General features: G+C 54.8%; 2 protein-coding genes across 9 annotated transcripts in view; one reads left to right on the plus strand and one right to left on the minus strand.

Annotated features, from left to right (window-relative positions):
• Nucleotides 1-254: 254 nt before the first annotated feature.
• Nucleotides 255-10,801, plus strand: TMEM120A (transmembrane protein 120A). 2 transcript variants are annotated; one of them, XM_068909357.1, is made up of 12 exons: nucleotides 255-441; nucleotides 2,980-3,098; nucleotides 3,621-3,737; nucleotides 4,556-4,615; nucleotides 5,156-5,251; nucleotides 5,654-5,743; nucleotides 6,184-6,249; nucleotides 6,884-6,945; nucleotides 7,226-7,318; nucleotides 8,012-8,076; nucleotides 8,745-8,813; nucleotides 8,919-10,801. In XM_068909357.1, exons 1-12 carry the CDS (start codon nucleotides 367-369, stop codon nucleotides 9,030-9,032), a joined length of 1,026 nt encoding a protein of 341 aa, XP_068765458.1. In that variant the 5' UTR covers nucleotides 255-366; the 3' UTR covers nucleotides 9,033-10,801. The 2 variants fall into 2 exon arrangements, with proteins under 2 accessions (XP_068765458.1, XP_068765457.1); XM_068909356.1 differs by having other exon boundaries at nucleotides 270-441; nucleotides 8,902-10,801.
• The window catches only part of POR (cytochrome p450 oxidoreductase), a 37,827-nt gene continuing 22,952 nt past the window's right edge, over nucleotides 10,675-25,549 (minus strand). For all 7 annotated transcript variants that reach the window (XM_068909339.1, XM_068909342.1, XM_068909345.1 and 4 more), the window contains 14 exons: nucleotides 23,065-23,113; nucleotides 22,144-22,272; nucleotides 21,353-21,502; nucleotides 20,322-20,446; nucleotides 19,311-19,400; nucleotides 18,723-18,821; nucleotides 17,835-17,951; nucleotides 16,936-17,054; nucleotides 15,177-15,358; nucleotides 14,853-15,002; nucleotides 13,949-14,216; nucleotides 13,393-13,538; nucleotides 13,016-13,101; nucleotides 10,675-12,052 (listed from right to left, as the gene is read on the minus strand). In XM_068909339.1, coding sequence (XP_068765440.1) covers nucleotides 11,908-12,052; nucleotides 13,016-13,101; nucleotides 13,393-13,538; nucleotides 13,949-14,216; nucleotides 14,853-15,002; nucleotides 15,177-15,358; nucleotides 16,936-17,054; nucleotides 17,835-17,951; nucleotides 18,723-18,821; nucleotides 19,311-19,400; nucleotides 20,322-20,446; nucleotides 21,353-21,502; nucleotides 22,144-22,272; nucleotides 23,065-23,113 — 1,855 coding nt within the window. In that variant the 3' untranslated portion in view covers nucleotides 10,675-11,907. The remainder of the gene's footprint in view (nucleotides 12,053-13,015; nucleotides 13,102-13,392; nucleotides 13,539-13,948; nucleotides 14,217-14,852; nucleotides 15,003-15,176; nucleotides 15,359-16,935; nucleotides 17,055-17,834; nucleotides 17,952-18,722; nucleotides 18,822-19,310; nucleotides 19,401-20,321; nucleotides 20,447-21,352; nucleotides 21,503-22,143; nucleotides 22,273-23,064; nucleotides 23,114-25,549) is intronic.

Here is a 25,549-nt window from a genome sequence, read left to right on the forward strand (position 1 = left end):
TTTTGCCAGGCGACAACAGAGAGCCACGAGCGGCGCGGGCCGGGCGGCAGCAGGCTGCTGGCACCCCTCCCGCGCCCCGCCTGACCGCCCGCCCTCCGCCCGCGGCGGGCAGGGCTGCCCAGCGGCCGCCGGCGGCGCGCCGCAGCGAGCGCCCGGGAACGCCGAGGCGCAGCAGCGCCGCAGCGGGGCCGCACCCGCCGCGCCCCCACCCCCTCCGCGTGACGTGCCGTGACGTGGCGCGGCGGGGCGGGCCCGGAAGCGGCGCGCGGGGGGGCGGCGGCCGCGCAGCGCAGCGCAGCGCAGCGCAGCGCCCTGCCGGCGCCCGGGGCCGCTCGACCCTCCGCTCGCCCCTCCGCCGCCGCCGCCATGGCCTGCGGCGCCTCGGCCGCCGACTGCCTGCGCGAGTGGCAGGAGCTGCAGGGCGGCTACCAGCGCATCCAGGTACGGCCGGGCGCGGGCAGCGGGCAGCGGCCCCGAGCCGCCGGCATCACCGCGGGAGGGGGGGGTGTTCACCCGCTGTCGCGACTCGGCCCCTCTGTCGCGACAGCGGCCTGGCGGGTCGTCGCTTCCCGGCGCGGCCCCTTGGCAGCGGCGCGAGCGACGGCGGCTGCCGGCGGTTCCGCCTCTGCGCCTGGCTGCCCGCCGCGGGACGGCGGCGGCCGGGCAAGTCACGTCCCCGCGGTGGGGGGGGGGGGGCTGCTGCCGCCCCCCCGCCGCCCTCTCTGAACCTGGAGCCGGCAACGCGGGGGACCCGCGGAGCGGAGCGGAGCCGGCCAGGAACGCGGGTCACAGTGCAGCGGGGTGGCCTGTCCCCGTGACGTGTCCCCTCGGGCTGGTCACCCTCCTGCCGGGGCCCCGGGGGCAGGAGGCTCTCAGGCGCTGAGCTGCCCGAGGGGGACGTGGCCGGGCTGCCGCGGCTCTCGCTGCCCGCTGGGAAGGTGACGGCGCGCCGCCGCCGCCTTGGCACCCGCTGCCGGTACTCCCGGTGCGCCGGCCGCCTGGAGAGCCGTCCGTTCGGCTCGGACGCGGGTCACCCCGGGGCAGGGACCCGCGAACTGTTCCCTCCGTTCCTACGTCGTCTGGCGTCGCAATCGGTTGCTTCAGCGCCCGTTTCCTCTCCTCTCCCCTCCGCGGCAGGAGCCGGGCGAAGCGGATGCTGTTGCCGACACGCGCTGCAGCTGCGCCCCGATTTGGGGCGACGGAGGCTTTGAGAAACCTGCTCTTGCTCCATAGGCGTTGCGCGGCTGTACCAGACCGCCCGCTTTGAACCCGGCGTGCAGAGCACAGCGCGGGCGCTGGGGACGTGACAGCTCTTCCTTCGGAAAGGGCAGCCTGGTCTGAGACACCCGCTCCCCGTTTGGCTCTTGCTCCGGACTGCGTCAGGCCGCGGGGCGCACCGGAGCGGGTGCGGAGCAGCGGGGCCCAGGCCGGCGCCTCTGAAAGAGCCGCGGAGAGAGCAACTGTCCCAAACACTGCTTGCTCTTAGCTCCAGGGCTGAGAGCAACAGAAGCAGGTGACTTCAGATGGGAGCAAGACAGCTTGACTGTCAAGCAGGGGACACCCTGCCACGGATCGGGGACATCAATCACTGCCGAGGGAGCTGGGCGTATCTGGGATCTGTTCCCACTCTGTTGCTGCTGTGCTGCCTGTCACGGGAGGGGGAACAACTTGTTTCCCTGCTCTGTGCCTCCGTTTCACCTTTCTCTTTGGGAATGGCTTTGAGATCTGCTGATAAAGTGCTCGATAAGAACTGGAGAGGCAAAAACTGTGCAAACCTCAAGGTCTAGTCCAAGGGTTGTTGTGAGCAGCATTTAATTCTCTGGTAGAGGTGGTATCCAGGCTGCCTGTGGTCAAAGCAAGGTTGTTTTCAGCTGACTTTCACAAGAAGGAGCGTTGACACAGCGTGGTCTCGCCTTTCCTTTCTAAATATAGAGGAAGAATGGCATCTAGGGTTACACAGGTGCGGTTGGGTTACCATGGCACACGGAGCTGGGCAGTTGGCCTTAACTCTGCCCTAAGTCCCTTTAGTGTTTCTTATTGACTGGCTCCTGCCAGCATCCCACTCAGCTCCTAGCTGGGTGCTCCGGATGGATCCTTAGAGGCACCGAGTCAGGGAAAACAGCATAAGGCCTGGGCAAACCTCGTGGCCTCCAGACAGAGAAAGGAAGAGTCACTTCCCATCCCATGCCTGGCAGCAGCAGCCAAAGCCACCCCTCTCCAGGTCAACTTGGCCTTGGTTATAACCCAGGCCCCAGCTCACCTCATGGCTGCGGGAGCATTTCTGAATCTTTCACTTCCCCTTTGCTGCAGCTGGTGGTTTCCCAACCACGGGAGCGTCCCCAGGGCAAGACTGTGCTGTCAGCCAGGCTTTTTGCAGCCTGGAGCTTGAGGGTGGCTGAGTGCTCGGGCCTGCAGGCGCAGGGCAGTGTGGCCAGACCCAAGGCTTGCTGCTCGCCGGCTGCATGTGAGGGAGGCACGGGGTTGCTGTGTGTCCGCTCTGGTAGATAACTTGCTTAGAACTGGGGATGGACTTCCCTGACTGCTTCTTCTGTCCCCACTGAGGCAGGGACAGCTGCAAGGTGCCCAACTGCATGCCCAGTTGTGCCAGGCCTTCTGCCTACGGTTTCTAACCACCCCTTCTATTGCCCAATCTGTTGTACAGCTGAATTACGGGATATTTCTCACAGATGCATTGTTTTTATATATCACGTTCATGGTTTTCTACCAAGGATGTTTCTGAGCAGCAACAGAGCGGCCGATCTGCCATGAGCAGGTCTTACCAGGCCTGTAACACTGAGGTCCCAGAGAGGACAGGGGTTGGAGAAGACAAAGCCTTGCGTCTCTGGGGCCTTTCAGGAGTGCGAGATGGGAGGGTGCCAGGCGCTCTGCAGAGGGCCCCAGGATGGTGACTGCTGGGCATCTAGCTCGGCCTCACGCAAAGGCAGACGGCTGTAACGCGTGCCGGTCTCTTGTTCCCAGGCTAACCACAAGTTGTACAAGCAGAAACTCGAGGAGCTGACCAAGCTCCAGGATGGCATCTCCAGCTCCATCGCACGGCAGAAGAAGAGGCTGAAGGAGCTGTCTCTGTCCCTAAAAAAGTAAGCTGGTGCCCTGTGACAGCCCCTAGAGCCCCCTAGGCAGGGGTAGATCAGGAGAGGGGAGCAGCAAGGACAGAGCTTGTCTAACAGCCCTTGCTCCAGTACACCTTACTGCAGCCTCACTGATAGCAAGGTCCTCTTAAGGTCTGGACTTAACCCAGGCAGATCTTCCTTGGGCTTTCCTTTCCTTTGCCCTGATTTGTGCCTTGCTTCCTGCTCACGGCTTGCAAGGCCTCTGCAGGTTGCTTGAATCAAATCCTCTCCTGCCCAAAGCTCTCTTCATCCCTGCTCCAGGGTGAGAGGACCTGGTTGTCTCCCTTCACTTTCATTCCTGCTTCCTCTCCTTGGAGCAACATCCCAGACTGACAAATAGGAGCTAGTCCTGCAGATGGAGTTGCAGACTTGTCCCCAGCTCGTCTTTCCTGACCTTGTGTTGTCCTTGTCTGAGACATGGTCGCATACCAAGTGCCAGCATGTGTTGCTGTCGCTGTCCTGCCACCGGTGCCTATGTTTCCTCCCCAGATGCAAGGCCCACGTGAGTCCTGAACAGGAGGAGTCCATCCAAGAGACCCAGAGCCTGATAAAAGAGAGGCAGAATGTCTTCTTTGAGATGGAGGCCTACCTGCCGAAGAAGAATGGGTAAGAGGTGCCTCGTGTCTGGGTGGTGATGGCCTCTTTGCCAGAGGGAGTAGGACTGCTAGAGTCCTGTGATGCCAAGGTGCCCCCATGGCTGGCCCTGTCAGAGTAGCTCCTGGGGAAACGGACAGCTGGAAGTTAGCTGCAGGCCTTGAGAGTCTTCCGCAGGGCCAGATCCCTCCCCTCACCATTGGAGAAAGCTTTCTCTTAGGAAGGTGAAAGCTTTGGTGATGTGAAGGACAAAGTCCCTGGGAGAAGGTGGCTGCTGAAACACCAGTCCCTCCTTCCACATGCCTGCAGCTGCGATGCTGCAAGGCACAAACCTGCTTGTGATCCTGCTCTCAGCTGGTGTCACAGCTGCGTTGTGCTCAGCACAGGCTCCCTGGGAGGGTGCCTGGGTAGGGACCAGGCTGATCCTATGCAGAGCTGCTTTCGTCTCCCCCTCTTTCGTACCTGCCTGCAGTCATGCCTGGCACTCTCAGCCTTCAGCCACCCTTGAACCGTGGCCGTGCTCAGAGGGAGCCCCAGTGAACGCTCCCATGCCTGCAGGAGGTGGGGACTGTGCCCTTCCTGCATGCCCTTGGGACAAAATGCCAGGACATTTGTGCCAGTCACACTGCCTGGCAGCTCCGAGTGGAAAACAGCTGGGTGCTCATTCCCCCGGTGTCACTGCAGAGCATCAACAGTGCCGGGCTCGCCATCACCAGCGCATGAGCTGTGGGAAATATGTGACAGCTCAGTCTTGCCTTCACAGCAGACTGCCAGGCACCCAGCCAGCTCCTGGGGAGATGCCTGTCCTAATGCCTCTGCTCTCTCTCCAGGTTGTACTTGAGTCTGGTGCTTGGGAACGTGAACGTCACACTACTCAGCAAGCAAGCTAAGTACGGCCCTCTCGTCACTGCTGTCATGTGCTCTGAGGTGGTTTGGGATCCCCTTGTCACCAAGAAACAGTAACTCTTCCCAGGCTGAGCTGCAACGCATGATTACAGCATGCACGGATGTGTGGCTGCTTGATGTACCTTGTGCAGATCCCTTTCCAGAGCTGTCCAGTTCTTCCTGGAATCAACCCAGTCCTCAATTCCCTCTTATATTCCTGTGACCTGGCTGGGATCGTTAGCTCTAACAAGTCAAAGAGGATCCTCCAGCAAAGTCATGGCCTTCCTGTGAAAAGTTGAGCAGATGCCCTCTCTGTCCTTTCAGCCACCCACCAAGGTGGCATGGCTGTGGGGTTACTTGAAGGTGTCTCACCTGCAGAAAAGCAGAGTAGTTTGCTCTCCTCTCAGAGTGGAGTGCCCAGGGGATGAGGGTTTTCCTGAGCTTGTCCCAGAGCCAGGACTCTGCAGACCTCTGTCCGGCCTGGTGGGATGGGAGGATGTAGACCTCCAGCCTTGCGCCCAGCCTGTCCTTGTGCTTCCCTGCAGGTTTGCATATAAAGATGAGTATGAGAAGTTCAAGCTCTACCTCACCATTATCCTGCTCATTGTGTCCTTCTCCTGTCGGTTCCTCCTCAACTCCAGGTGAGTCTGGCTCGAGCTGGCTTGGATGCTCTCCCAAAGTGCCAGGCAGAGATCTCCTCCCAGGGCCTCCATGTTCTCATCTCCGGTCCTGGACTGCCCACAACAACGCTAGTGCTTCAAAGCCAGAGCTGGATGGGAGATCCTGACAAAGTAACTGGCTAATCAGGTCTCGCCAGCTCGGCCATTGCCCCTGGGGGTGCAGAGGGCTTTGTGGCTACTGTGGTCTAAGCGGGGTGGTGGTAGATGGTGTGAGAAGCAGCTCTGCATGCGCAGGACTGTTCAGGGTACCCCACTGGGTGGGTGAGTGTCCTCAAGCAATTGCTGACTTGGAGCTTGTGCCCAGCAACCCTATGAGCCAAGGCTCCGCTGCCTCCTTTTCACCCTCGCTTTGCTTCACACCAGGGTGACAGATGCTGTCTTTAACTTCCTCCTGGTGTGGTACTACTGCACCCTTACCATTCGGGAAAGCATCTTGATCAACAACGGATCCAAGTGAGTCCTTCAGGTGCTCAGGGAGGGGGTGCGTGCAGTGCGTTAGTCCTTCTCTGCAAGGCTGGGGGAGTTCAAACGCACTGCGTAGACCTGTGCTTACCAAGGGAGCGGCTGCAAGAACCTCCTACTCAGGGTGTGTAGGAAACCCTGGTTAATTAGCTGTACAGTTTGGCCTGGCCCTTATGAGGTGACTGCTGGGGCAGGAGGGCTGGATGAACTCCACACCTGGAGGTGGCTGGGAGGAGGAGCAGCAGCAGTTGAAATGGCCCCAGCCCCTGGGTACCACCAGGACCAGAGGCCTGCCCCATGCACAGCCATTTTGTAGCCACCTCTGCTCCTGCTCTAGAAGCTTGAGGGCAGCCAACAGCTTGCCTAGCTCCACTTGCTCGATGTGTGTTTGGATCTTGATTCATGACCCCTTGCCTGTGTCTGCCTTCCAGAATCAAAGGCTGGTGGGTTTTCCATCACTACGTCTCCACTTTCCTCTCAGGTGTCATGCTGACTTGGTAAGTCTCTGTGCCCTTGTCTCCTCCCCAGACATCCTTGGCAGGCCCTGCTTTTCTCACCTGCTTTGCGGTATGGAGATAGCTCTTGGTTGTAGTGACTCCAGCCTGCACAGGCTGCAGCCAGCTCAGATGAAAAGGCCTTGCTCTAGGTGCCCTAATCCATAGCCATATTCCTGCTCTCTCACCCTTCTGGTGTAACAGTCTACTCCATGTGTTCCTCATAGGCCCAAGCACCCCAAACAAAAGCAGCCATCAACACCTTTGTAAGGCAGGCAGCACATTTGGGGCTCTTGGTCAGGGAATACAGTCCCCTGTACTGACGTGCCTGTCCAAGGACTACTGTGATGTTTTCCTGACCACTATGCTGGAAGGCCCCTGATTTTTGGCTTCCTAAACCATGCCCCAGATTGGACATTGTCCCTCTGACTTGCTGCAAGTACCTCTTGAGGAGGTGCTCCGTAACCACAGTGAATCGGATGAATTGCAATGTGGTGCTTGACTCCAGGGAGTCCCTCTGTTTTGGTGGGAGTTGGGGTGGGGCAGCGGTGCTACCACCCCAGCTGTGGGGCAGACAGGGCTGGCTGCACCTCTTGACTCATCCTCACATCCCTCAACCAGCATCATTTCTCCTCAGGCCAGACGGGCTCATGTACCAGATGTTCAGGAACCAGTTCCTCTCCTTCTCCATGTATCAGAGTAAGTGCTGTCAGGTGTGCTGGGACAGTGGGGTGGGAGCTGTCCACAGCCAGCCTTTAGTGCCAGGCTTGCCTGCCTGGCTCTGGCGTCACGTGAAGAACTGGCTGTAATTGCTCACAGCTCTCTGCTCGTTTGGGTTTTCCCTTAGCCTTTTTCCTGCTCTCCACGGGGCTAGGACCATATTTGTGCCCAGTCACCCCAGAGCTGGGCTGATGTTGGGGCTGAGAGCTGTGGGCCTGCGTCTTGGCTCCTCCTGAGCTCAGCTGCTCTCTCCCTGCAGGTTTTGTGCAGTTCCTCCAGTACTACTATCAGAGCGGGTGCTTGTATCGGCTTCGAGCGCTGGGTGAGAGGCACAATATGGATCTCACTGTAGGTAAGCTGGGATCTTCCTTTACTAGTTGTCCCAGTCCAAACTAGACCTGCCTTCACCTCTGCTTCAGGGCCTATGGCTACTGATGGCCTGCCTCCCAGCACCAGACATGGCATAAAGTTAAATGGGAGCTGTGTCTTGGTGATGGAGGTTCATGGCCATCCTCTTCCCTCTCCCCTGGGGCTGCAGGCGCATGGCTGGCTACCTCAGGACTCAAGGTACCAGGAGGTGTCCTGCTGACATCTGAGCTTCCCCCAGGGAGCTGCTTTACAGATAGGAAAACTCCCTCTGATGCCCCAGATGCTTTCTGTGGGCTGTCGCCCTTCCTCCCCGCCCCCCCCCCCCCCCCGGCCCCAGCAACACTGAGCGTTGGGGCTGAGCCTGCAGGGGACACCAGCCTCTGCAGCCCACTGGGCACACAGGGAGTCCAGCTCTGGCTGAGAACAGCTTTACTAGAGCAGCTTCCTCTGGAGGGGCCCATGCCAGACCACAGAGCTAGGAATGCCAGCCAGAGTCCTTCCCACGTTCTCTACAAGCACAAATGTCCATGGAGCAGCTGCAGTAGCCTTGTGGTACCTTCTCAGCCAGGTGCAGGCTGGCCACTAAACCTCCCTGCCTGTTACCTTAAGAGCTTGGCTCTGGCTGGTCCTCAGGCTAGCCTGGTTTCAGGTCCCCATTCAAACCTCTCCTTTGCAGAGGGCTTCCAGTCCTGGATGTGGAGAGGCCTCACGTTCCTGCTTCCCTTCCTCTTCTTTGGACAGGTAAGTGTGTACCGATCCTTGCATGTCCCTGCTAGGAAGACCAGAGCCTTGGGCGGGGACTGAGCTGTGCCGTGTTCCCTGCTGCCTGGACATCAAACGGGTCTCTGTAGGTTGCTGCCACAGGCTTGTGATACAGATGCCCCGGAGGCAGGGGAAATGCTTTGAAAAGGGTAATCTTCACATGCGCCTCTTCTTCTAGAGCGCCCACCTCCACAAAACTTGCCTAGTAAGATGGGGGAGGACCTGGGTGCCCTGGTAGGATAGTTCTGCTGTTGCTGTTAGCTAAAGTGATGTGTGAAACACAGCAAAAGGACTGACTGCAAGATCATATCCCAAACCCCTCTGAACTTGGGCTCTTAAGCTACTGCTAAAAGTTCAACTCCTCCCTAGTCAGATCATTTAGGCTAATGGCCAAAAGCAGTAGGTTGGTCTGAGGCTTTCTCCAGGCTGTTGGGCTACAGAAGGTAGCAAGAAATGGGGACATGTCTCTGCCAGGATCTTCTGACCCCTGGATGGGGTTTCACTGCATGCAGGGGCAAGTTGGCCTCATGGGAGAGCTGTATGGGGTTTGTGCCTGGAGAAAGCAGCTAGCTGAGCATCAGCATTGGGTTAGCTGAGGCCTAGCAGCTTTGAGCCTTTGGAGACAGAAACTCTCCTGTCTCCTGCAGTTTTGGCAGCTCTACAATGCCATCACCCTCTTCCGTCTGATGCAGCACCCAGACTGCAAGGAGTGGCAGGTAAGGGGGAGGCTCAAATGCAGCTGCCCCAGTTTGCCAGCCTGGGGCTCCTGGGGAAGGTCTGAAGGTCCCTCCTGCTTACTTGCAGCTCTGTGGCTCCTGCAGGTCCTCATGTGTGGCCTCCCGTTCTTCATCCTCTTTCTGGGGAACTTCTACACCACCCTCCGTGTCGTCCACCAGAAGTTTCAGAATCAGAACAAAGACACAAAGCAAAAGTGAAGGAGGGGGGGCCAGCATGGAGGCCAAGATGGTTTCTCTCCGCTGTCTCCATCTCCCAACTCCTCTTCTTGCCTCGATGCCGTCCAGACTGATGTGTCTTGCCCCATTCCTTTGAAGCAGGCCTGCCCAGACACGGGACAGAGCTCAGGGCCTGCTACCAAACAGACTGTGTTCACCGTAGTGCTGGAGCTGCGTGCCCAAGCCACTAACCTGGAGGCAGAAACACTGGGCAGCTCCTGTCCTGTCTGCCTTCCTCCTCCAGGAGGAGCAGGGTGTCTGGGACAGCTGCTTCCCTTCTCTTTGCCCTGAAGGCATTTTTGGGATGGTTCCCTGGGGTCAAGCCCAGCTCTGCCAGCACTCTGCTGCAGGCAGGAAAGCAGTCCAAGGTGCCTGGCTTGCACTAATACCTGTGGTGCAAGGCCCCGTCCAGGGCTGCTGGTCGCCTCCTTCACTCATCACCTCCCAGGGTAGATGCTCTTCCTCTTCTTTCCCCAGACCTGCAGCCAGGGCAGCCCCCCTGGGTGATAACAGAGGTAGACAAGGCCTCTCCTTGTCTCATCAGTTGTGAGCAACTGCTTCCCTGGCTGTCCTAGCAGCCTCCTTTGCTTTCTGGGGCAGCTGGAGGCCACGCGTGTGCTGGCTTCCAGGATGAAAGTGGGAGCATTGTACCACAGTTCCTCCCCTCCCTTCAAGAGACAGGAGAGAGGGGGCCGAGGTGGAGGAGCTGTTCTTGGCAAGCGCTTGGTTTTCAGGGTGCTGGGTTGGGTCCTGGCTGCTCATCAGCTGTGTGGCGCTCCTCAGAGCTGTGCTGCTCCATCTGCAGCACGAGGGGTGGGTGGGAGCAGCACGAGTCCAAACCAGGCTTCACTCTGGAGCTGTGCAAACAGCACCCTCGTCTTGCATCTCTGGAGGATGCACATGCAAAAATAAAGGGAAGGTGCTTCCTTGGTTTGCTGGAGTCTCAGAACAAGTTGCACAACCCTGCTCTGCGGTTATGGCCTATCTGGCAGCACACCCAGGCCTCTGAATCCAAAATGCTGAGTGGAGAGAGACAACCAGCTCCAAGTGCCCCCACAGCAGCCCCAGGGATGGAGTGCTCCTCAGCAGGGTGCAATGGGACAAGGGTTGAATGAAGCCATACCATGAGCTGCCAGGCTCCCTCCCGTGCTCCAGCCCCCAGCCTGCACAGCCCAGTGGCACTGGCTGTGGCCCCAGCTTTGCATGCAGAAGAAAGCTGTTCAGGGGTAGAGCAGGACTTCAGTCCCTCTAGAAACTAGAGGGAAGAGAAGCCCTAGACTTCAGGGAAACTCCTGAAAAGTTGGGAACAAAATAACATTTCAATCCAGAGCTGTCTGACCTGCCACAAGTTTGTGCCTACACTGCTAGACCTGCCCACCTAGTACACTGCTGCCATCTTCACCTCCCTGGCAGGGCTCAGCACCTCAGGGTAGCAGCTGTCCCCAGCAGACAGCTCCAGGTCAGGCTAAACCCACACTTGCAGCCTGGTTCCTTCCCCCAGGTTAGGGCAGGTCGTGGAGGTTTTCCCTGTGTGAGGAGGGCTGCTGGGTGGCAGCAGTTGCTTCCCCTGCTGCCCTCTCCCCTCCAGCCAAGCAGTGGAAGGACAGGAGGGCAGGAAGCAAACTACAGAAACAGTGTTTTTATTCCAAGGGCAAAGTATATTTAAATAATTTACAGTCATTGGATAGCCTGAAAGTTTTTCCATGATAAATCACAAAGATGTTAAAATAAAAACAGTATTTAAAAAATGACCATATGCACCATGATGGAGGGGCTGGGCACAGGGGAGCTGCCAGCTGCAGGACCTGTGGGGAGTAAGCAGGGCCCCTGCAGGCTGTGAGCCCCTAGACCAGATCTCTTCTGGAGGGGACAGGAGCCATCTCCCCCCTGCATGCTAGAGATGTGGAAGGCAGCAAGGGGAAAGGAGGAGGGGTGCCTGAAGGGTCCTGGCTGACCCTGGCTCAAGGCCAGACTGGGAACTAGCTCTGCCTTTTCCTTGGAGCAGTGATTGCTGGGAACGCAGATATTTAGGTATTGTGTGGGACAACTCTGTGCACGTTTAACGGATGCCCCCAGCACAGCTGGATCAGGACTCTCCTCCAGCAGGACCAGAGTGGGGGACACAGCTCCTTCCAAGCAGGGAGAGCCATTTGCCCTCCAGGAGCAGAGAGCTCAGGGGCTGCAGTGCTGGAGGGAGCTAGCTGGCAGCCCCACATCCCTTGCCTCAGAGACTGCCGAACGCTCAGACTGAAGGAGGTGAGCACAGCTCGCTGCCCTGCACCAAGCCCTTACGCTAAGCCAGTGTGCACAGGGCTGCCTGGCTCCTACAACCCCTCTGCCACTCCCAGCCTGCGCTGCACAGGGAGGCCCGGCTTGCCTCTGGCCCCAAAACCAGCATCTCCTGTCCCCTCCCTGATGAAGCAACCCCCCATGTTCACAAAAGGAGGCCAGGGCTCCTCCAGTGCTGTTTGTTCCTCCTGCCCCCTTCCCTGCCCAACATCAGCTGCGTCACTGACCTCAAAGAAAAGGCTGGGGCCATGAGGTGTTCTCTTGGGTGCCAAGGGCTACCACAGCTCCCAGACAGTAGCCTTAGCCACCTTGTGCCCCTCTCAACCCCTTCTGCCTCCCAGGGATATGCACACAGGGGACAGATGCCAGCTGGTCCATCCCCAGCCTGCCCCGGGGGGCTGCTGTAGCTGTTGAGCCCAGAGCAGAGGGGTTGAGGGTGACACTGGGGTAACTGTGGGTTGGGGATGATGTGGTCACCCACAGGTGGGGTGGGGAGGCAGGCACCTTTCACCTCCCATGGGCCTGCACCCAAGGATCTGTTCTCTCCCTGGCCCTGCCAGCCCTGCTCTTAGCTCCAGACATCCAAAGAGTACCGGCCCTTGGTCATCAGTTTCTTTACATAGTCCACGGCCTGGGGCTGACTAAGGCTCCCAAACTCTGCCACAATCTCATAGAAGGTGTTCTGCACATCCCGGGCCATGTTGCGAGCATCACTAGAAACAGAGAGAACTGTGAGTGAGGACAGAGCAGTACCCAGCCTCTTGCCCCTGACCTGGCAAAGTCCTAACCCCTGGCAGCAGCCCAGATCACTGCCCTGGGGCTGCTGCCAGACAGAGCTGCCATCTCTCCCCTGGAGCTGCAGGTGGGCCCCAGAGAAAGTGAGCCTGCTCCTCATCCAGCAGGGAGGGAGCCACAGAGCTCAGACCCCACAGGGCAGCACAAGCAGACCTCAAAGCCAAAGGATCTGTCTTCACAGGAACCAAGCTGGGTGTGACAGCTGGGGCTGATAGCACTGGAGAAGCCACAGAGGTCTGGGCATCCAGGCCTACACGCCCAGCCGGCCCATGCCTCTCCAGGCCCTGCTGCAGGGAAAGCAGCTCAGGATGCCTCAGGCACTCTCTTTCAGCAGCCACCTCCTCCTAGGTGGCTCCCACCCTCCTGAGTGTTTCTCAGTCAGCCCAAATTACTCAGAAGTGCCACTTTATATTGGAGCCTCTGCCCTCCCACTGCTGTCATTCCACCCTAGCACAGCCAGGCCAGGCTGGGTTTGCCTCTGCCAAGGCACAGAGGTGATGTCGGGTGCCAGGGCCTGTTCAAGGACAGCCCCTGCCTTAAGACAACCAGCATACCCCCAGAGGCAGAGATGAGCATGGGGCTGCTTCCCCTCACTCAGCAGAGAGGGTGGAGACATGCCTGGGAGTAGTTACCACAGAGCAGCTGAGCTGTGGCACCACAGAGTGACAAAGCTCTGGTCGTCTCTGAACATCCACACATGGATGGTTCATTCTGCCCAGCCCCATCTGCCTGGCTGCTCTCCACTCCCTGGCCCGCAGACAGCATAACCCTCCCTGGGCTAGTAACATACAATGCGAAAACAAGTGGGTTAACTGAGTCACACTCATTTTCCTTAGAGAAGAGAAGTGGTTTTCAAGTCCCTTCCCTGTTGCCGGACTTACCCACAGACATAGATATGAGCATTTCCCTCATTAACCAGCTTCCAGACGTTTTCCTTGTTCTTCCTCAGTAAGTGTTGAACATAAACCTGGCAGAAAATAAGGTGGGTGAGGTGAGAGGAGCAGCACCACCAAGTACATCATAAACTGAGGCAAGGGAGAGGAAGCCAAAGCCACACTCACAGCTCGCCCTCCCCCCACAGCTCCACAAGGCAGCGGATGAGCTGGGCTCTCCCAGGACTGTGTGGGCTTTCCCAAACAGTGAGGCCCCAGGCTGGGAGTCTCCAGCTCTCCAGGCCTTTTATTCCCCCCCCCCCCGTGCCACGACTGGGAGTGCTGCTTGGCAGCATAAACAACAGAATGGGGGACTTGAGTGGTACCTTCTCAGCCTGGTCCCTGGAGAAGGCAACATTGAGCTGGGTGAGGACTCCCTCTTGATGGAAGCGAGCAAGCTCCTCGCGGTACAGGTAGTCCTCATTCTCATGGCGACAGCCATAGTAAAGCACTGTCTCACCCACTTCTTTGCCTGCAGAGTCACACAGCACCCATTAGCTAGACCCCACAACTCCTGCCCTGCCCTCTCCACCTCCCCCTTTCCTGCTCACTCCAAAGAGGCAGAGCTGGGCCTCTGCTTGTGTTTACCAAGGGAAGTTTGGAGAGGTAATGACAGAGGTCAGAACTGGCTCAGGCCTATCCGCTCCCCCAGATATCCACCGCAGCCAGCGGAGGAAGGCAAAGCATCCCCTCACTGGGCAGAGGCATTCAGCTGCTGCTCACCCAGCTCCATGGCGTCTGCTTCACTAGACGCATTTCCCTTAACCCATTAGTGGTGTGACCAGCACCAACTGCACCTGCCCATGAACAGAGGCACCAAATAGCACTCCAGAACATCTGTCCTGCAGCAGCTCTGGTCCCCAGGGTAGTTTGTGCACTTACCTTGCTGCTTCAGCCAGACTCGCTCCTGTATGAAGCCAATGAAGGGGGCTATGCCAGTCCCTGGCCCAATCATGATGACAGGCGTGCTGGGTTTGAAGGGCAGGCGAAACTGCGACTTCCTTACATACATGGGCACCAGGGACTTACTCCTGTTCTCATCAGGCACCTTGTTCTTGAGCCAGTTGGTAGCTACCCCTTTGTTCAAGCGTCCTGTCTTGGTTTCATACTCCACTGTCACGGCACAGATGTGGATGGCATTGGGGTGAACCTACCAGGAAGTGATGTTAGCGCAGGGCAGAGAGCGAACCCCAGCTGAGGTACCTGGCACCCCCCACAGCTCAGTCCCTTGTGTTCAGCGATGGGGAGAAATTTAACCTAACATTAATGCTGGGATAGCTATTCATCCCCTTGCAGATCAAACCTCCAAGTGTGCCCAACACAGGGCTCCTGTCTTCTCCCTGACTTGCCACAGCACCACTGAGCTTCCCTCAGTATGGCCAGAGCTTCAGGCCACAACATAAAGGACAAATCCTGACCAGCCACTAAAACATCACCTTGCTTCTAAGTCCTGAAAACAAGGCATATGGCAGAAAGGAGCCATGCTGCAGGAAGGGTGATATCAGGGCACAGTCAGTTGTGACGTGTGACACACCGTTCCCCTCTGCAGACCCTACAGAAGTTGGGATAGCCTCCTTCTCATGCATAGGAGCAAGCAGAACTGCCCCTCTCACAGAAAAGGGTTTCTAGGGGAAATTCCCCATGTCCTGTCCCCAGCTGAGAAGGGATCCTGTGACACTGTGGAGCTAAAGATGAAACGGTTTCTCATCAGCCCCGGTCTCCCCCTGGAAGTGGGGCCTTTCCATGGGCCTGATGCCCCACTGGAGCTCGACTGCAGCGCACTGACCTTGGAAGAGGAGGCGATGGAGTAGTAGCGAGCCTGCAGGCGGGGCAGGAGTTCACACAAGTGGTCGATGGGGGGCCGCAGCGAGGGCATGTCCTGCAGGATGGCCAGGATATTCCTCCGGGCCTCCACCACCCAGCTGAGGTAGAGAGCCTGCAGGCAAGGAGGGCACACATGTCATGACTTTCCAATATGGCTAGAAAACATTCTCTTCAGCTCTTTGAGTGTGGAGCTCAACAACCCTGGATTCCCTTTGGGAATCCTGTGGCACCCGGACCCATCACCCAGTTAACCCAACAACTTTGCCAGGAAGGCCACAGCTCCCACCTTCCCCTCGGCAGCAGATGATGCCATTTTGCGGAGGTGCTCCTGCTCAGTGGTGTCTGTGGCATACTGGGCCAGCTCGTACAAGACATTGGTGCGAGGCGGGTTGGTGATGTCCAAGTAGTATGTAAGGGCTGTACGGTAGGACGTGGGACAGGGGAAGGGATGTTTCTTATTGGATTCCTCTGGAGGAGAGAAGAGAGAAAGTCAGCAACTGCATGCTGTTATGTTAGAGATTTCATGCCAGCAGCTACATGCAGGAGAGCCTGTGATAGACAGAGCAGGGGAACTGGCTTCAGGGAGGAGAGGAGTAGCCCTAGGGATGAACTGGCCTAATGGCGAAAGCCCTGACCACTCAGCAATCCCATACAGAAGCAGCACCAGGGCAGCTCCCTCTCCAGGGAGCTGTGTGTCCCAATAGCCATTTCCTTTCTGTTTTACGCATGCGCCTGACAGCTTATCAGCAAAAAAAAAAAAAAAAAAAAGCCATGCTCCTTGAGATAGGCATGCATGCTGCAGAGGGTGAGGGCTTGTTTATCATCCCCTATTTTACAAGGGTGGCAACAGTCACTGAGAGCAGGGCAGTGATGCTGCAGCTGATCTGACAACACAGGCGTTAAGAGCAGAACGGTCTGCACATCACACTCTTTCCACTGACATGTCTTGCTCCAAGGCTGTCACTTCCATGCACTGCAATGCTCTATCTTTTCCTCCCTGGCTTCCAGGGAAAGTCACACTGCACAGAGACACTTTGGAAAGGTGATCCAGAAGGCAGGGTATCCCCGAAGCCTAGAAGATAGCATAGCTTGAACCCTGGAGCTCAGGGAGAGGCAGGGAGCGAGCTTCCAGGGAGAACTCTTGGCACAGAGGCATCCAGCAAACTCCCAGGCCAAGCAAGGAGATGGCTTTGGATGGCTGGTTTGGCCTCTTCAAATCTGAATGCTTTCTTCAGATCTGGCCTCAAGTGCCCTTTCCCTCCTTTAGCCATTGACGTTTGTGCTCACAGCCCCCTTGGGGAGGATAAGTGCCAGCAATTAAAACTCAAACCATTCAGTTTAGCATCATGAGGAACAGGAATGACTGTGCAAAGCCAGACAGCTCGGGACACCACACAGGAGTCTGCAGGCTCCAACAGTGCATTAAAGCTAAGGAGTTCCTCTCCAGAAACCAGAACGGAGCTTTTGAGGTACCAAGCTGACCCCTCTGGTGTCTCAGATTGGGCTTTGCTGTTCCCATACAGGAGTAGGGGTAAGATGGGTGGCAGCTGCCATATCCCTCCTGCCAGCTACACTGGGAATATCATCCAAGAAAGGCTCTTTGTATCAGCACTGAAAAGCTCTCTATCCTGACAGTTCAACGCAGCAGCAGGTTGAACAACAACAAGCCAGTGGCTGGTCCAGGAACTGAATAATAGCATCCATGAAAGGAAGGCCCCTACTAAGCTTGAGATTGCTGTGGCAGAGGGGAGTGGTGGTGGGCTGGTGCTCTGCAATTAGGAGTGCTAATAAGTACATAATCTGCTGTTGATTACATACACCAACTAAGTTTCACAACTGACCCACTTCAGCTGGCTCTCAGCAAGCAGGCTCTGTGCCAGTGCTGCTAAAGTGGCACCAAATTCTGAGTGGTGCTGGGAAGTCTGTTTGCCTGGAGATGCCCTATGTGGGACCTGAAGGTGACCTGACCCTTTCTCTGGTGGGAAGGGCAGAGGCCATGGCCGAAGGAGAACCGCGGATGCTCACGGGTGATCCATCCTACTCACCATCCAAATTATTTAGGGACATGATTGTATCCAGATCCGTGTGCAGGATCTCACCAATCTGGTTCACCAGCGAGGAGTCATTGGCTGGGTACACAGCCACATGGTCCCCAGACTCATACCTGGCACAAGAACAAGAAGAGAGGAATAAAATACCAGCACCGCTTCTCATCAAGCCCAAGTCGTCCAGGTAGAAGACAAACGGGCTGTGCAATGGACAGCAGGACAACAGCCGAGATCTGCTGCTACACAGCACCTGCAGGACCGGGAACCCCAAAGAGCAGGCAGCCATAGCACTAAAGGATTGCCATGGAATAATGGTTTCAAGAGCCAGGTCATTTACAGGGGAGCTCTAAGGTAAAGTCAGTTTTGCCAGGGACTTCAGCGAGGCCACACATCTAACAGGAATAGACCAGCTTCCCAGCCAACAAGGGGCAAAGCTGCCCAAAATCTCTGCAGTATTTCCCTGTATCAACCCACCTGGGCTTATGGCTTTCTCACAATCACATGGAATTTACGCCAGCAAAAGGCTTTAAGAACACAACTCTATTCCCCCGTGCCTGTACAGCCAGGCCAAGCAAATCCAGTCATGAGTCATTCTCAACTCACCCCTCTCCCATAGCACATCTACCCTGCTTGTTCTTTGGAGAGCTCCTGGAGAATTCCTGCTGCTGGGACCACTCAGGTATAACAGATGGGTGACATTGCCACACACAGCCCAGGAGCTGGGAGAAAGCCCTGATATGTAGTACTGGAGCCTAGAGCGGCAGTGTCAGGGAACTACGAGAACTAGGTCCCCTTCAGAAGGGCTCAATGAGGCCAGTGCCACATCCCTGCTCTTTGTTTCTGGCACAGAGCCTGCTCCTACTGGAGAAAAAGGCCAGTCTTCTGTAGGAAACTACCTGATTTTGGAATTGGAGATATCCAGCTCCAGGTGCATGAGGTGTCGCTCTCCACCCTTGTTCAGCTTGCGGTTCGTTATAACTGGGGCAAGGAAAGGATTCTTGGCATCAAATGGGCTGGAGGGAAAGACAAGGACCCTCTGGGTTACTCTCCTGCAGGCTCATAGAGCACTGCCCTTTTTTTAAAGGCACATTCCCTCTTCCTCCAGAGCAGGCCCACACAAATCGGGCAATGTCCTCAGGCTCATGTTTCAAAGTCCACCAAAGCAGGATCTGAATCCTGAGCCTCCTGCTACCCACACTAGCAGAAAAACAGATCATTTTGCTTCTAAGCACAGCCCAGTCAACAGCTTCTGTCTCATTAAGAAGAAGTCAATTAGAGGGAGTATCACATCTCAAAGCAGTATTTCAGGTCGGAATTTATTTACATAATCAATATCCCCACTGCCATACCACAAGCGGTCATCACATTAGCCACCCCTAAGGGAAAAGGCTGTGACTGACCTTAAGACACAGACCTTGTAACCTAAAAACTTACCAGTCAAAAAGGGAGATAGAATGAGGCCACTGAGGCACTGAAAGGGAGAGGCAACCATTCCCCCTCCCACCAGTAACGATGTGAAGGGATTAAAATAAATCTGCTAAACATACCCCTGCAAAACAGCACATGTGAACACAGCTGTCTTCCCAACACTAACGATTCATTAACTAGGGAACCCCTGAGAGGCCTTGAGAGGATGTGAACCCCTTCCCTTGGGCAGACATCGGCCAGATGGCCGCTTTACAGAAACGACACTGGCTGCACAACAGTGTCGTTAGAAGCATCAAGGACTCCATCGCCCAAAGCCTGGCCCACATACACCCTGCCCAGGGTGGTTTGGTACATACGGCTTCTGGTTCTCATAGCTCTTGAGACGGCCCATCTCACCAGTGTAGACTTTGTTCATGTTCACGTCTGTATGCACCACCAGCTCATACTGGCGGATGCTGCAGGAGGTAGAGGGAAAGGAGAGAGAAAAAGTCAAACTGGAAATCACAAGTAGGGATCCCCAACAGGGATCATCACGTGCTCTGCTGGATTTGCTGCAGTTCAACCAAATGCCACTACCACCCCTCACCCCTCTCAAGGTATTAGGGAACAGGTTAAACTAGAGCGCGCAGAGCCAATAAAGTCCAAACCACGCGAGGAACCACCAGCTTTGCTGGCAGCGCTGTTACCCAACAGAGCTATCCACAAAGGAACCAAACACAACGCATCGCCCATTCAGAACAGGAATCCAGAGCTGGATTCAAACTCGCACCAGGACAGGCTCAGCCCAAACAGCCCTGCTCACTGACCTACTTCATGTGTGCCCTCTCAAGTCTGGAATGGGAAGCAGCACAAAGGAAAGAGGAGAGCAGTTCAGGGCTGATGGACAGCTGCTAGTCAAGGGCGGCTGACCTCTGGTCCCTGGGAGAACCCGCTCCCATACCCACCTGGACTCTTCTCCTGTAGCCTCCACCCCAAAGTGCTCACACACTGCTGGCCAGAACTGCTCTCGCCAGGTGATGAAGTCTTCTTCCAAGCTAGTCAGGGCAAAAGAGAGATTCAATAACCTTGCCCAAGGAGGAGAAAAGGGGCATTCCCAGAGGAACAGTATGAGATTCCTAGGGACTTCCTCCTTTACTGTGGGAAAAGGTATTCGCCCTTGGATCCAGGTAGTTTTGGTACCTCCATATGCCCATGGATCATCAGGAGAGCATCTTCAGAGCACTAAGTGGGCAGGTAGGAACGGCTGCTACAGCAGCCACCCCTCGCTCCACCAGGTCTGCCAAGTAAGGCTTTGTTATTAAGGCTTGGTCTTCACCCAACTCAGCTCCCCCTTGTCCACCACTGGCATTCTGTCTGCTGCCACCTCCCTAAAAGGCAGATTCAGCCTGGCAAAGCTTATTTTCCTGGGCTTGGAGCCTCCCACACAACCATACTCCTCTAAATCAGATCTTGCAGCCCTTAGAGGCAAAGCCACAGGCTGATGTAATTTCTGAGGTTAAGCTGGTGCCAATGGCATGTTCAAGGGGAACATACAGATATCCAGAAAATCAGTCTCAGAACTGGAAAACTGCATCCTGCCACAGAACAAACAGTTCATGAGGAGATGGAGTCTGTCTCCTCCACAGGGACAGATGAGCTCACCCATGTGGAATGGGTTAGCAATGGAGCTGCAGCAGGGCAAAGGCAGAGCAGGCTGTGAAGCCTCACTTACTACACAGCTACAGTCATTTAAAGCTAATTGGGATTTCATCAGATTCAGGATCTCCTATCATGCTCTAAATACATAGGGATCTGATTTGTCTCTGTGGGAGAAAGCAAGCAGACACATGCTCAGAGACACGTTGGTACCCTAGGGAGTTTGCATCTGCCTTATTTCAAGTAGCAGAGCCAACTCCCTGCAAAGGGCCCTTCCACAACACGTCAGCCAGCTCAGACCACCCCTTGAAGCTACTCACTTGCCATCATCATCTCCCAGTCCAAGTTCAAAGATGCGCTGGGCTCCTAGCTCCTCCAGTCTCTTGTCCACATACTTCCCCATGGCATTGAAGTGTTCATAAGTCTTGTTCCCCAGCCCAAAGACCTGGAAGAGAACGTTGATCAGTGTGGAGAAGCAGGGACTGAACTTACCCCACCCAGCCAGCACCTCCTATCCAGCAGCACCCAGCAAAGGATACTGAAGAGCAAGTATGCAAGAGACTGATTAAAATTCCCCAGTTCCCCATCAGTGATTTGGGGAGCTTCTTGGCAAGAACCTACAACTGACTTTGCACAGGAGTCCCGAGACAGCGTCTCGTCAGTAGGCACCTCTACCTCCAATGAGGCAGGACTCAGGCATATCAACAGGATGCACATACAAGAGCTGCCTGCACTGTCTCTCCTAGAGACCAGTAAGCACCTGGACTGCCTGGAGATGAGTTGCTGTCCCTTCCCTCCCGCAAACCACTCAACAAACGTTGAGTGCTGACCGCATTATACAGAGCGGCTTAGCATCTCCAGCAGTGGATTTTCTCATTTGCAATTGTGATGCTGCCTAAGGAATTTGGCTGGGATTTAGGTGAGATGGCTGTATCTCAGCCAATTATTCAGCTCAGCATAGGAAAAGAGCCGCACACTCCAAGTGATTTAATTTGCAGAAGAAGATCTGTCCGAGGGCTGCTCGATTAGCTTGTGAACGGCAGCAGCAGCCTGTAACTCATTTACAGACCTCATATTCAATGCCTGCGGCTGTCCGTGGCAAGACTTCACCAGCATACCCTTTTGATTTAGGGAGTGGAGAGAACACTCCAACAGCTGTATTTAAAGCTCCCAGATATATGTTTGCAAACGTCCATGCAGCTTGGAGAGGAAGACAATAGGGACTTTATTCAACACAGGCATACAAGACAGACGCACCATGTTGTGCCTTTACCCAGGTCACATTCAAGCACAGCGGAAAGCTTTGGTTTTCCTGTCCAAATGCAGCATAAACCCAAATTGAGTAACTTACTGCAAATCTGAGACCTGACAAGTCACCATCAGTCTCCTGCAGCCAGTCATAGAAGTCTTGGGCGTTGTCCGTAGGATCACCCTCACCGTAAGTGGCCATGCAGAACACAGCTAAGGATTTGTCAATCTCAGATAGGCGACTCAGGTCAGACTGGAATCAAAGAAAAGAATAAACCCTCAGGCATCCCGAAACATGGTTATCGAGCAAGCCTATCCTACAGCGCAGCTACTGCTGGTGTGTGGAACAGCACCACATAACATCAAATAGTTGATTATAAAAGGCAGTGGGAAAGGCCAAATCCACCTGAAACGGCAGGAGAAACAAAGCTAACCACCCTCACTAGACTGCAAGTCAGTATTTCTACCATATGAGAAAAGCAATGGGATTTTCCATACAGGCTTTAAGGGACTAGGGTCAGCGCTCACTCCAGAAAATAACATGACAGAGACTGTCAGTGCCTCTCTGTAAGGTGACTGCAGTAGTCTGGGACCAGTGCTAACTAGAAGGAATATGGAACAAGCAGCATGCTGCCAATGAACGACACGTGACTCCCAAACACTCGAGACTACCTTCCTCCTCCTTTTAGTTGCATTGCAAGGTTCACCCCCAAATCCATAACCTGGCAAGGACCAAGTTCATCTCTGCAGGTCTCAACCTGATCCAATTCCTTCTCCTCCAGAGTGCCACTACCAGAAGGGTAACTAACTGTCCCTTGGCCAGGCTCCTTTTGTTTTTTAGGGGACACTAAAAGGATATTACCTATTCCAAGGATGCATTCTCAGCTAATTTACCAAGTCATACTCCTCTGGATCAGCTGCCATGCCCCGGAGGCCATAGCGATGAGCATCTTTGGAGAGGCGATTAGCAAACTCCTCCGCTGTACCCGTCTGGGAACCATAGAAAACTATGATGTTTCGCCCCTGGAGAAAAGAAGAAGTCTCTGTTAAATGGCGATTATTCATTTGGTAGAATACCTGGAAGAAGCACATCTTGTCAAAGATAAAGGCAACACCTGGGATCAGGAGGCCTGGACTGCAGCTTAAAGGCAACTAGGAGCCTACATTTGTATGGAACTTCACACTGGGTTTGCAGCAGAAAACTCAAGGCTGAGCTGTTACCAAGAACACATTGCAGAGTGACTCCTGGAAATAGAGGACTTCCTGGATGAGAACTAAGACTTGCCGAGGCTTTGGGAAGAGCCTAGCACAGCAGCTTCCGCTCTGCAGAGAGCCAGCTATTTCAAAGCAAAATGGAAAATATACCCAGCCCTTGCTTCTTCCTCTGCTTCATCTTGCATCCAGTTCAGCATAGATTCAAAAGCTGCCAGTTCTGTGTACAACACAATTCCCATTCCAGAGTAAGTGTTTGATTCCCAAACACTTAAGAGCTGCCAGCCGATGTCTTTAAAGTCTCTGTCATTTCCATCCTGACTTTGAGCTCAGATTACACTTTTTTTTTTTTTTTTAAAAAACATCCCCCTCCCTCAATTGTCACTTGCATTTTCCCCAAAATCAGCTTTCAGACATAGACTACCAAGTGCCACCCCTATATCCCCATGCAGCCTTCCTCCAGATGCTCTTCACAGCAGGCTCATCTCTTTGTCCAAGCAGCTCCCTTCTGCTAACAGCTAGATGGTCACCACACAAAACCAGGAAGGACAAGAGGTCCATCACCTTCCCATCCACCCCACACATCCAAAACAGGAAGCTTACCGTCTTCTTCATCTTCTCAATGAAGCTGTTCTCTCTCACCGGAGATGTTCTGAAAGATAGGAGGAATTTCCATTCAGATGAATATGTTCATTCTTAAAGGTCAGGAATAAGCACGTGGGGGGAAAAAGTGACCCCCAAAATATCAGATCTCAGGAAGGCTACCCAAAGTGGTGAGAAACCCCAAATGCTCTTATTTACCCTCTTCCAAAAGAGGCTCGGAGGCCTAAAAAACAAAACCTCCCCACAGCAGTAAACCTCTGCTCTTGACAAGGAAAAGTTTGAAGACACAGCTGTACCAATAGACCCCACCACCACTAGCCTCACAGTGAGAGGTCACAGTGCACCTTCCCACTGTGATTCTGATGCATCCAGGTTGCTGAGGGCTGCAGGGAGGAGCCAGGCCCCCAGGATAGGCACGTTGCCACAACAGCATGCTTCTCAGCAGCACAGGAGGCCCCAGGGATCCCCATTACTCAGCTGCAGGGCTTCTTCTGAACACAACTGTGTACTGAGTCATGCAGCAGGGTCTTTTGGAGCAGAAGGGAGAAGCCTACTCCCAGGCTTACCTTCTTCAGTAAACCCTCCTGCAGCCAAAGCCCTGAAACTCAGCACTACACATCAGCTGCTCCAAAGGTTTCATAGTTGGGCAAGTGATGAGGTTCTCAGAGCTACAGTGAGAGACCCGGTCTCCAGATAAACCTCAGTGGCCAAGCCACAGTGTGAGAGAAGGGAACAGAGGAAACTGCCTCCCCTCCACAGGACAGCTTTAACTCTGCTGAAGGAGACAGAGAGGGCCTCGGTCTTGAACTCCTGGGATGAGCCATGCCTCCCTGGGGCTGCTCTTCCAAGCTTGAAGGCAGACAGGGCTAAAAAAAAAAAAACACCACACACAGACAACCAGCTGCTCTGATCTCAAAAACAACTGCCCGAGACAAGAGTCCCAGAGCCGGAGCGTGCCACAGAGGAGACAGACACACAGAGACTCTGCAGTTGATCAGAGCCGCCGAGTCTCTGGCAAGATGACTGCTGCCCTCTGAGATCTTGCAGGCCTCGTTCCCACACCGGGATTTCTGTTCCAGTGTGCTTCTCTGGCACAAACTGCATTTGAATTATGGTATTGAGGAAGCTTTCTCAAGCTTGAAAGAGGGATAAACCACACCAGTGTCAAAACCCTCTAGGCACACTGTTATGCCTACCCCATTAAGTAGGAAGCCAAGAGAATTAAGAGCTTAATTACCCCAACTACACTCATGGGTTTTTAGTGTCACACTGCGAAAGCAACCCAGCCCTGGCAGCAATCAGGGACGGCACAAAACCCTCCATGAGCCCCACAGGCAGAGGTGGCTCTAGCTACAGTCAGATTAGACGCTGAGGTCTTTTCAAGGCAGGACAAGCGCCAGGAGCTCACTTGCTCTCTTCCCTGCTGGAGCTTCAGTAGCAGCAGAGAGGAGAGGAACGTGGGACCCGTTCCCATTTCTCTTTCACAATGGAAGAATGTAAAGCTAGGTCTCCTGTGGGAAGAGGGAAAGCTCCAGGCAAGAAACAAATGGTTTTGGCTCTGGCCCATGCGAGAATGTGCAGAGCTCACTAACAATTTCCTAAACTCTGCAGCCCAGAGGGAGGAATCTCTAAGGATGTGCCGAGACATTTGCAGAGCGCACAAACATAAAGCAGGAGGCATACAATAAAACATCCCTTCAAGCACTCCCTTCTACTCAGCCATAACAAGGAGCTCCATAACTAGGCCTGACAGCTGTGAGCACACATTTAGATCCTTTGAGTGCACATGAAAGCAGAGCAAAGGCTACCCCTAAAACCTACCCAAGGAGGCTGTGCTCTCAGGAGAGAGCTGCTTCATGCCCCCCTTTGCCCTCATGAGCAGTTAACAGCCCCCCCATGTTGTGATCTACCCCATACCAGGAACATTACAAGCAGCCCTTATCCTGCCCATACAACCACCAGGACATGGGCTCTGGAGCACTGACCCCCACCGTGCACCACAGCCAGCTCACAAAACCAAGCTCTCACTTAGCTTTTGGCTCCCTGGAGAACATGTTCAACTGCCCTCTACAAATTAGATCTAATTAAAATAGCTGTTGGGTCAATCCCTGGAAAAAAAAAAAAGATTTAAATGCTGGGAGGGGGGAAACAGTTTGTTAGATCGTTTCAACAAGCTCCTTTTAAAAGGGAAATCATGCACATGGAGTTAAATCTACACTTCCAAAGGAAGCAACCTAGCATTAAAATGTGGTGGCAAAGAACAGCATACGGCTCACACAGAAGAAGTAATGAGTTTGGCTTTTGGAAAAGGGGCGGGGGGGGGAAGCAAGCTACCCAACTCCCTGAAACTACTTCATCAGAATGGCTTCTTACAAGTCTAAGCCTACAGATGCTGAAGATAAGAATGACACTTGCTTTCACTGCTCAACCAGGGAAATTCGGAGCAGGAAGCGTGCTTTCAACAAGGACTGCTCTCACAGCTTAG

Source organism: Struthio camelus, chromosome 16, assembly GCF_040807025.1.
Source record: "Struthio camelus isolate bStrCam1 chromosome 16, bStrCam1.hap1, whole genome shotgun sequence".
NCBI classification, from domain to species: Eukaryota; Metazoa; Chordata; class Aves; order Struthioniformes; family Struthionidae; genus Struthio; species Struthio camelus.